Source organism: Argopecten irradians, chromosome 15 (genome assembly GCF_041381155.1).
Source record: "Argopecten irradians isolate NY chromosome 15, Ai_NY, whole genome shotgun sequence".
Taxonomy (NCBI): Eukaryota; Metazoa; Mollusca; class Bivalvia; order Pectinida; family Pectinidae; genus Argopecten; species Argopecten irradians.
The window spans coordinates 92446-103829 of NC_091148.1; the positions used below are offsets into that span (position 1 = coordinate 92446).

The window sequence follows — 11384 nt, forward strand, 5'->3', positions numbered from 1 at the left end:
TGCGGTCTCTCAGACTGGACAGTTTAGGATTAAGTGTAGGTTGAATTTTAAACAGTTTATTGTTTGTTTCGGTAGACCACCTTTGTTGCCAATGGTGTTTGATGGCTGACTGAATTGAAGGTTTGATGTCGGTGTATGGTAGTTTCAAATCTGTTTGTGCTAGTCGAAGAGCAGTCTTAGCTGCTTTATCAGCCTGTTCATTCCCTTTTATACCCACGTGACTGGGAATCCAGAGATAAGTAATTTGAGTTTTAGAGGATAATCGAAATGTTCGGATTAAAAGATTTTGGATTAGAGTATTTCTAGGACATCTTGATTTCAAAGCCTGCAGAACCGAAAGAGAGTCTGAACAGATGATTGCCTTTTCAATGCGGTGTTCTTCGATGTGGTCAAGAGCCAGACCGATAGCACAAGATTCCGCAGAGAAAATGGAGGCAACATCTGGAAGTCGGATAGAGGAACAGTGATTAGATGTACAGCATGCTGCCGCAACTTTATCACCATCTTTTGAGCCGTCAGTGTAGATCTTAACATGATCAGGGAAAGCACTGATGCACTCCCGAAAGGAGGATTTATGTTCTTCGGGTAATGCACTGGACTTTGCCCTCTCATGCAAAGATAAATTGATATCAGGTGTTTGAATGAGCCATGGTGGTACATCCGATATGGTGTACTCGTCAATGGCGTCGAAATTTATATTTAGTTCCTGCAAAAGCTTTGAAATTCTGATGCCAAATGTTGGTATGAGCTTTTGATTTTGTCTGAATATGTCCTGGTGTTGTGGATTAAATACAAGATCGAATGCGGGGGTTTTTGGGATTGGATTTCAGTTGGGCAGCATACTGTAAGGATAATTTCTTTCGTCGATCGTCTAGAGATGGCGCATTAGCTTCCACATGGAGACTCTTCACAGGTGTTGTTCGAAAAGCTCCAAGTGCCAGACGCAGTCCCTGATTCTGGATAGGGTCAAGCATCTGTAGATAGGAGCTGCGAGCCGATCCATAGACAATCGAGCCGTAGTCAAGTTTTGATCTAATAAGTGCCCGGTAGATACGCAGAAGCATTTCACGGTCTGCACCCCAATCAGAATGGGACTGAACATCGTAGAATGTTCAGCGCCTTCGAGCACTTATCTTTCAGGTGTTTTATGTGTGGAACAAAGGACAGTTTCGAAATCAAATTATTAATCCAAGAAATTTAGTTTGTTCAACTACTGGAATTTTAATTCCATTGAGATGTGAGGTCTGGATCGTTGTGTGGTTTTCGTTTTTGACAGAAATGCATGCAGACAGTTTTTGATCTTGAAAATCTAAAGCCATTTTCGTCAGCCCAATTTTGTAATTTGCCTAAACATTGTTGTAGTTGTCGTTCTATAGTGTGCATGTTTTTAGATCTGTAACAGATCAAGAAATCATCCACAAATAGAGACCCTTCTGTAGATTGACCAAGACATTTGGTTATGCTGTTAATTTTTAAGCCAAAAAGTGTGACAGACAGGATACCACCCTGAGGGACACCCATCTCCTGTTTTTGTGTTTCTGAATAAGTTGAACCCGTTCGAACTTTGAAATGCCTGTCAGATATAAAATTTGAAATAAACTTTGGCAGATTACCACGTATACCGATATCATGAAGATCGTTCATGATTCCATATTGCCAAGTTGTGTCGTATGCTTTCTCAAGGTCAAAGAATACGGCCACAAGATGTTCCTGTTCTTGGACAAAAGATGCACACTTTCTCGCTATAAAATGTCTTGAGTCTACTAAACATGTGCGTCTATCCCGTTACCTCATAGCGGGTTTTCTAAAGCCGCTTTGCGCCAGTTAAGACATTATTAAAAGTTATATTGTTTGATCCTAGTTGGCCACAACCTATATACTTAACATCTAGTATTTATCTAACTGCTTCTTCAGCAGTTTTACAGAAATACAACTCTGATCTAATGCAAATGTATGGAACGGTATGTTTATATGCCTTTTTATTGTTTTCTTGGTGCTCTTGTTTGGATCAGCTAAGCATCCATTTCCCGGTGCTATCGACCCCAGAAGGGGATTGTTTATAATAGTAATTCCCGCCCCATACAATTCCATGAGACTCGGGAATTCTTTGCCAGAAAGTAAACCTTGGTTAAATATAGTTAAAAGACATTTTAGTGAAGATTTCTTGCTGGTAATTTTGTTTTTAAAAACCATATATGGAATTTCGTCTGGTCCAGCTGCCGAGTCCCTTGATTTCTCCAAGGGATCTCGAGCAATTCTCGCGTATTCCTCGAAAGGCCTATTGTATACTTTCAGTATTGGAGGATTTTAAATTTTAGACGTCTCTTTTCCTCTCTCTTTTTTAAATTTTTTGGAATTTTTTGAATATGTATTTTGACCGATGAATGTTCAGCGAAATATTTTGGCATAAGGCGTCGGATATTTCGATTTAGTAGGAAAAGATTTTATTTTTGTTAAATGAGGTGGGAGGAAGGTGTTGTTTTTTTCTTTTCCCACTAATTTTGCCAATCATTTCCCAAACCTTCTTCGAAGATGTATTTGAGTTAATTTTTGAAACATACTCTTTCCAAGTACTTTTCTTGTCGGACTTAATAGACCTTCGAGCTTTAGCTCTCCATATTTTAAAGTTTGTTATAGTTTGAGACGGTTGGTGAAGCCAAGTACCGCGCCTCAGAGCTGTATTCCTACCAGATCTATTGATAAATGAATCATTTGAAAGATGGAACTTTGTAGGTTTTTGCACGGATTTTGGTATGGTTTTTGTAGCGATAGAAGCGAGCGCTTCTGTGAAAATTTTAATGGGGTCATCGAGGTTCTGAAAATTATCCGCGATGAGCTCCTCGGCGCATAAGGTTTTTAAACTGAGCCCAATCCGCCTTATGTAAATTCCAACGAGGAACCGGCTCCTCAAGCTTTTTTGGTGAACCTATGTTTTTTTAATATAATTTGGAAAGTGATCGCTTCCACAAAGGTCATCGTTGACTCCTCCATGTCATAATCCAGAAGAATTGATGAAAGAGGGGGGTGGCATAACGATAGATCAAAGTGTGTAGCGAATTGAGCAGACGGCATGGGGTCGTAAATATGTAAATTGGGGCATTGGTGTTATAAAGACATATAGCTTTGGTGTTTTATCAATAAACTCTTCGATACGTCTACCTCTATCATCAGTACCGGGGGAGCCCCAGAGGCCCTATTTATGACCGTTAAAGTCACCCATTAATAATATAAGGCACTGGTAGTTGCGATACGAGATTGCTTAGTTCATCACAACTAAATGAAGTATTTGGAGGTAAATATATAGAACAGATTGTTATTTTTCTGTGAAGAGTTGCACTTACGGCAACAGCTTGTAGGGTGGTATTTAGCTGGATGTGTCTGTTGGGGGACGTTCTTTTATGCACCGCCACCGCCCACACCACCTGATGCCCGGCCGCCTGTGGTTGGAGTGTTGGTGTATAATGTAAATTGTCTGAGATTGATGGTGTCTTTCAGCATTATTTCTTGGAGGCAGAATATGGATGGGTTCTTTGCTTGTACAAGATGTTTCAGTTCTTCTATGTTCGCTTTAAATCCGCGTATGTTCCATTGTATGATTGTATTGGTCATGTTGTTCCCTGAGGATAGTTTGTCGGACTGACAGGACTACTTACATAGATTGTTTGGCGATAGTAGATGTGCTGTCGCCAAACTCGCTGTCGTCCCGAGAGAACATCATAGATGTTCCGACTATGAACAGGGTCATCTGATCCCTTACCGGGTTTATTATTTATTGCTGGGAGCCTCGGCAGCTTTACCTTGGTGGCTTTGGTCCGCCGTTGCTCCTGTGGTGGTGTTGTGGCTGGTCGCTTGGAGTTACCAGCAAGCTTTTTTAAGTCAATAGACGGTGATGATAATGTACGTCTATGACGGGCAACGTTTCGAATTAGCTTGTTTTGTTCGTGTTTGAGGTGCTTTGCCTGTTGGTTTGTTATCAGGCAGGGCAGGTTCGTCTGGCGCCGATGTGCTACCATTAGCAACCCTACCTGATTTGAACCTGGATGGTGATCCGAAAAGAATCTTGTCATTCTTTTCATCGGACAATGGTGGTGCCTCTGAACAGAATGCTGGTTTGTCAAAGTATGCCTGTACTGTTGCATAGCGTAGACTACTGAGGGGCTGCTGTGTTGCTTTGGTTTTGTTACTGATGCATAGGACTCTATGCTGCTGGGGTCTTGTACATCTCGTCTTTCCTACTGGCTTCAGGAACAGGAAATGTTTCAGGATTTATTTAACGCCCGAACCACCTTATCTCCTCTCTCGCTTTCTTCCATGGAGGACAATACGCGAGGTCGAGAAGCTGCATGATCTGCCCTTGGGCAATTAGCACAACGTTTGCAGCAACTATCGTCATACCACACTGTGCAGGGATGTGGTCTGTTTATGACCCTCACGTCCTAACAGTCGCTCTCACAAACCTCCTTGCTGCCTGCATACGATCCTCAATGATGAACCATACTCTCTGGCTAGTTACGACATGATTAGAGCGAATTTTGGATTTATATGGAGTGATGTCTGCCAGCGCAATGTACCCTACCAATAACTGTTCGATTGGAGGAGGTTGGGAACTGCTACGTTCGTAAGTAGCGAAAGTGTTTTGTTGGACAGATGTGTCGCTTGAATCAGTATCCGTATCGATCACTCCTCCGAGGACCCGTGTGTTATTCTCTGATTTGAAGATCTGAATAGATTTCGCAGCCATCGGTCTCATCAATTCTGCCTAAGGCAGTGGCATATGATGTACCCCCTTGCTGAATTTATGGGATTGGTGTGCCCTTACAACATTTCACAACTACTCACCTGAATAATGTCTTTTTACTTCAAACTAGTTTTCCGATTGTGTCGTTTAGGAAGTCTACTACAAGGATTCGGTCTCCCGATCTCAGGGAACTTGACGGGATTTTGCCTTTTCCTATGCAACCATTGGATGACATTATTTATCCACAATAGGTGATATAGCGATGGCTGCACGTTTTTTCCCAGATTCTTCAGATGTTATCAGAAGAAACTGGGGAAAAGATGTGTCCAGATTGGTATTGTTATCAGGGTTTGTTTGTTCTTTTTGTTTGTTATTGGAAGCCATCTGTAGAGTTTGGTATTGTTCACTATCTGTGCCCCCACCCACCACGGAGTCCAACATGGGGACACTATTAATGACACGGATATCCAGTGTCAAAGTGCCAGGGATACACAAGATAGTATACTCGGGAGAATACTTCGAACTAAAATTATCAAAATCAAGCTCGCAGTGGCACTCTCGCAAGAGTAATATTAAATACCACACCTGCGACAGTACAGCCACAAAACTGATCAAGATAAACTTGACTATTCAAATTAGACTCACGATATATCCAATGTCAAAGTGTCAGGGTTACACAGATAGTATACTCGGAAGAATATTTCGAACAAACATAATTCAAATCAAGCTTGCGACAGCACGCTCGCAAGATTGTACACTTGCAAGATCGATCAGAATCAAGACAATCCAAATTAAACTCACGATTGACCCTAAGCCACCGCCTTCTTGGAGATCTACGAACCAAGGGCTCGGCATGACCAGCCGATTGATAATACAGGGCCCATATTACCTCTCGTCTAACCTGAGTCTGAAGCCAAAGTAGTGTGTAGCAGTAAAAAAAGGAAGAAAAAAGAGCAAAACCTATTCAACCACCAGAACCTTCTTCCCCCGGATACGAGATGCAACCCACGGCAAACAGGTTGGCTCAAATTGGAGCTACCGTGAAAGCCTTCAGCTACACTGATATCACGCGGACGCACATCACACCCCCAAAAGTGGTGTGCATACGCAAGAGACCAGTGCACCCAGTCTCGGGACGTGGACCCAGCTTTCATGGAGAACATTATAAAGTCCATTCTAGTTATTCTTATGTTATTCCTAAAGTAATGATTGAACCACTTGAATATGATATCTAAGAAATGTAAAATAACTTAAAAATGGTAAAATTGTGTTTAATGAAAGGTAAGATGAAGTAAGAAAAAAAGTGGCATCAACCTAAGATAACACCAATTACATCTAATACAAATAGCAAATAATAAGGTCATACAGTTGTTTTTTGCCTAATCATTTAAACAATCAAAACTCGTTTTTGCATTTGGTTCATTGCATTTGAAAAAACTCATCTGTTTCTTATGAAACATGTATACTTTACTGAAATAATTTAATACCTTGGGCCTGAAGTTGGTATTAAGTACTTGAATACATTTATGACCTGGCTCTAGGATCAAGAAACAAACAGTCTTGGAATAAGTTTTTGCTCAGCTAATCAAATAAACCTTTTTGTAACATCATTTTCGATTGGCTAAACTAAGACTTTTTTACTTAATTATGTTTCGAAAAATCTGGGCCTGTTCTTGGTTTCTCAAATGAAATATTGAATGAAGTAAAAAACTTGAAAGTTATATGCATATGGCTAAAAAGGATTTAAGTCTGATTGTTTTAAAACTTTGGGGCCAGACTTATTTATATTAAAGATGGTGAAATTAATTACATTTCTATTGATTTTCAGAACCACTTTTGTATGTCAAATGGAGGTCGACATTGCCCAAGATTGACCACCATTGGGTTTCGAAAGCTTTTTTTGGGGTCAATGCCAACAACAAAATTGAGTTCCGAATGGACCACGTGAACCAGCTGTGGAACAGTCCTCCTCAGCCAAGTCTGTCTGGTAACACCAGGAACAGAGCTGCCAGGTTCTTCGGTCATCGCCTGTTTTTGTGGATGCCAGTCAACATTTGGGGTGTCCAGTTACACTGCCCACATACAGACGATGACAACAGGAAGTGCAGTGGTGTCCTCACCCGTGCAGGAATACACCAGAAGACAAGGCTTGTAGTTGATGTGGACTGCTTCTACAATATGGCATCTGAGTATCTGCGATGCTCAAAATGTGGGAAAAAGGTATGTATTTAATTCAGAAATACCTGACCCTGTTTTTTAGAAATGTTACCTATTGTCCTATATTTATCATCCATGTAAACATCAAAAAGTAAGATAAGTAAATGCCAATGATTATGTAAACAACAAATTTTAATATGCATAAAACAGTTAACATCTGTACAATTAAGGGGATCAGGGTTAGACAAAAGCCGGTTTAGTTATACTGTGTATTATAGTAACGGCAATGTGGCCATATACAATTGATCATTGCTCAAGTCTTTTATATGCATGACTGCAAGTTGAACATGACTCGCTTTTGAGTAATATAGATAATTTTAAGGATCTCTTATTTTCAAGCATTAAATTACCTTTGGGGATTTATTGTCCGACAATTTTGCAGGATTGCAGACAAATTGAATAACGCGTGTTAGCTTGTTATGATAAATTTAGATAGCGTCAGTCCGGAGCTAATGGAAATATTAATCAATAGAGCATTCATCTCAAATCAAACCCCATGTGTAAATATATTTTTTTTAATTTTGTGTTTTCTTACAGATGGTTGCTTGGGCACACAACATTGTGGAACAGCTTGACAGAGACAGACAACTGCTGTTTCCAGCAATCCTGACTGCAAAGCTGTCCTGCGACAAGAAGGTTGTCACTTTGTTGCGCCAGAGAGGGCTGGGAAACAGCAGCAGTATGGTCCAGAAACAGCTAGAGGAGTTGCATGGTGACAATTACCTACGAAAGGTCCACAACTATTTGTCAGCATGTAAGACCTTCCAGGCTGCAACTTCCTCCGGATTGCTCTCTGCGATGTCAGTTGAACAACCTCCACCTCAGACTGCAGTACCACAACACAGATGGCTGATGAAAGTTTACCAGTTGGATGTACTGCAGCGAATAGACATCGTCAAGGCCTCCATCACCTCCCTTTTTGGTACGGTGTTGAAACTGGATTCAACCAAGAAGATCACCAAAAAGTTGGCAGGTATGAAATACAGGGAATTTTGATGGTGGTCCTAGTATATAGAGTCCCTTAATTATATAAAAGCCCACTACCTTTCCGAAAAAATGATTAAAGTTTTCTTAAAAACATAAATAAGATGAGAAAATTAACATCAATGGCTTTAGATGAGGGTTCAACACAAATTAAATCCAAGATATTTTGTGAATCTATGTTAACATTCTTAAGATTCTTTTCGCTGATTTGCCGTCTGGTGCAGTGATAGTCAACTAACTTGCAGTAATGAGATTGAGGCATTGATTTGGCAAATATGCAAACGAGTATATAATTTGAACATGTAAATGGTTGAAATATCTCTTAGACACTAAGTTAAAAGATGATGTCATTGTTCAGGAGACGGTGAAATGTTATTGTTAATAAATGGAACTTTTTATAATTGCAGGAAAGAGTGCAAAGACTGCAATGTGGGCAACCAACGTGGGTAATGAGCATGGCCAGGTGATCATGTCAGTCCTTACTGCCAACGAAGGTCAGGGCCTTGCTGACATGATTGATGGTCTTTGTCGGCGTTACCACGAGGCCTCTGTACCTCCTCCACGTCTACTTTATGTAGACCGGGACTGCTGTGATAGCAGCTGTGTACAGAAGTACTTCAGAAGTTGGCCATTTCTCCTTGTGAGGTAAGATATCTAGATAATTTAATGAGAATATATATAATTCCCAACTTAGGCTGCATAAATTACCAAATTCAACATTACGTTTGGTTGGCAGAACTTGTACACATTGTCAAAACATAAACAGTATGCTTACTTATGTTGAAAAATTAAATATTAAAATATAGAGATATGTAGGATGAAAGTTCTGCTATTTCATGCACAAGTTAGGATTTGAGTTTTTGTAATGATTTTAAATACATATTAAAATGCAGACTTTTATTATTATCCCTGACAGAGTCACTAAATTTTTTCTGATATCTTTTGACAGATTGGACATTTGGCACTTCATGCGGAGGCTCGCTATCGGCTGCACAACAGACGCTCATCCATTGTATGGTGTCTTCATGGGCCATCTCAGTCAGTGCATCTTCAAGTGGGAGGAGGAGGATGTTAATCTCCTGAAGAAGGCAAAGAGGGCTGAGATGATTCAGAACCACATCCCCAATCCATCCGATGCTGATGTTGTGCAGCAGATCAAATCTGCTGAGTTGGCTCTTCATTGTCGCCGTGTCACCAGGGGAACCAGAGAAACAACTTCCCTGATCAGCCAGTTGATCCTTTCAATGGATGGCGACAAGGGACTCGACATTTTAGGAGTACCCCTTTTTGACAGCCTCCGAATGCAGGGTATTTGGGCGAAGCAGTCACCTCATGTGGCATGCTTGCAGGATCCTGATGGCGTACAGCTGTACACTCAGGTCGGAACCGTCAGGAAGGGAGGTGTTGTTCTGCCCAAATACAGATGTGCCAGAGGTTCAACCTCATTGGAGAGTTTCCACCTCCATATGAATAGGTTCATACCAGGTAATATTAAAAGATAATGGATTTCAACAGTCAGATATTGTTACAATTACCTTAATAATATATAAATTCTTTAATTATATTACAGTAAATGCTAATTGTAGTTAAATAATAAATGAGGCAAAAATGTATAGAAAAACAGAGATATCAAGTTTTTCACAGGAAAAAGTGAACAAAAATTGACATTTCTGAATAAAGTATTGCCATCAAAACCTAATACCTAATGCAAATCATAACAGCAGATTTATTGGATATGTAGATACATGCATTTGGATATATGCAAATTAATTTCTATGGCTTTTGTTAGTAATGTATTTTTGAAATCTGTTGTAGGAACTCTTGCCAGTGATGTAGACTTCCAGGTTTACCTACTGGATGGTGTCCATCGCTGGAACCAGGACAGGAGCAGAGTGGCAACCACAGAGCGGGAAGGGCAAGGGCCGCTGTCATATGATGTGAGTTTGCGCCACTCTGTGAACCGACTGTCCCAAGACGTTCTAGGAAAAGACCTTTGCACGGTGACTGTGCCTGGGAAGTACACAGGTATGTATTGTTCTCTCTTGATATGCAATGTATGAAACTTTAATTCCTGTTTAAGTGTTTTACACTTGAAACCTGCAAATGTTTGCCAGACATTTGATACATAAATACTGACATGGTACACTTTTGGGGATTAAAATAGGGCTAACAATAACAATCCAGAATGCAAATGCTTCAGAAGATAATTTTCTTCTGACATGTTTGAAGGATACTTTCAAGCCTTATAGTCATTTTCAATGTATGATAATGTATTTAAGTATGCCTTGAAAACATTTCTTCTCTGCTGCTGCTGAAATCATGTAGAAAGAAATTCTCTGGGCTTTTAAATTTATGATAGTTTCAATAGTACCACAAAGTAATTAATTTTGTGAAATTTATTTTTTTCCAGGTGAGCTCATTGGTTTGGACTACTTATACTCCCAGTCAACTGGTGCCCCTGTAAGATACCAGGAAACTGCCGCTTCCATTGAAGAGGATGTAGGGCTGGATGAGGACTATGCTGAGGAGGATGAAGGGTTTGAGGAGGCATCCTTCGAAGATATAACCATCCCAGCACTACAGCCCTCCACTGCACCACAACCTCAGGTTCCTGAAAGAAAACCTATTTTGCAGGTTCCATCTACTGAGGAGTACCAGCAGCTTGTTGAAGGTTTGTTATATTTGGGGAATTAATAATCAAACATTTCACTGATCAGTACTTTAAATCTATAGTTAGTTGTAAAGCCACATGACCAATCAATATTTATTCCTGATAAGGAGATACAATTACAAATAAAATTGCTCTCAAATTGATGAAATATGAAGAAAAAGAAAAACCAATAATAATTATTCTAATTATTTAGATGATGTTTAGATTAACTGTTTTTATGTATTAAGTATATTGACGTAAGTTTTTGATTTTGCCCCCATTTCAGATTTACATCAGACCCAACACCAGCAACTGGTTCCAGTTACATGTGAACAGGCAACTCCTACTGCAGTAGCAAAAGCCGAGCTTCATGTAGCTACAGAACCAACCAGACCTGTTCGTGTGTCGTCGCCTTCAGACAGCGGACCAACCTTGGCTGCAGTAAATCTTCCTGATGATGTGAGTATAAAGTGGCAATGGTTTGTCTAAAGAAACTAGATCTAATGATTCTGTGTTATTGAAGGTCAGGAATCACAGGTAAAATATTTTGATAAGTTTCATATTTATCAACCAAAAAAAGTGAATCTTAAAATAGAAGATTTTTAGATTCATCAGATATTTCTTAAAATGATATTGGATGGAAATGTAATTAATTTTGGACTACAGTTCAAAAACATTTTAGAGTAACTAAATTTTACATAATTTAACTATTAAAATGTGTAGGTATTACAAACTTATGTAAAAGTAAATAATAAAATCATAGCCAGATATTCTAAGGTTAAAAAATGAAAGTTT

The 11384-nt window shown here is 39.6% G+C and overlaps 1 protein-coding gene across 1 annotated transcript; it reads left to right on the forward strand.

Moving 5' to 3' along the window:
- The first annotated feature begins 6568 nt into the window (after positions 1–6568).
- LOC138309244 (uncharacterized) lies at positions 6569–11091 on the forward strand. Its single transcript, XM_069250398.1, has 7 exons — positions 6569–6958; positions 7493–7928; positions 8347–8584; positions 8889–9424; positions 9755–9964; positions 10350–10610; positions 10876–11091. The coding sequence occupies exons 1-7, from the start codon at positions 6674–6676 to the stop codon at positions 11076–11078; spliced, it is 2169 nt and encodes a 722-aa protein (XP_069106499.1). The 5' UTR covers positions 6569–6673; the 3' UTR covers positions 11079–11091.
- Positions 11092–11384: the final 293 nt, after the last annotated feature.

What these genes read in the sequence shown, in the direction of transcription:
- LOC138309244 (XM_069250398.1), top strand. Translation starts at nt 6,674, where the DNA reads ATGGACCACGTGAACCAGCTGTGGAACAGTCCTCCTCAGCCAAGTCTG. An exon ending in GCTCAAAATGTGGGAAAAAG is followed by an intron (nt 6,959 to 7,492) that starts GTATGTATTTAA and finishes GTTTTCTTACAG; the next exon opens with ATGGTTGCTTGGGCACACAA. An exon ending in TGTGCCTGGGAAGTACACAG is followed by an intron (nt 9,965 to 10,349) that starts GTATGTATTGTT and finishes ATTTTTTTCCAG; the next exon opens with GTGAGCTCATTGGTTTGGAC.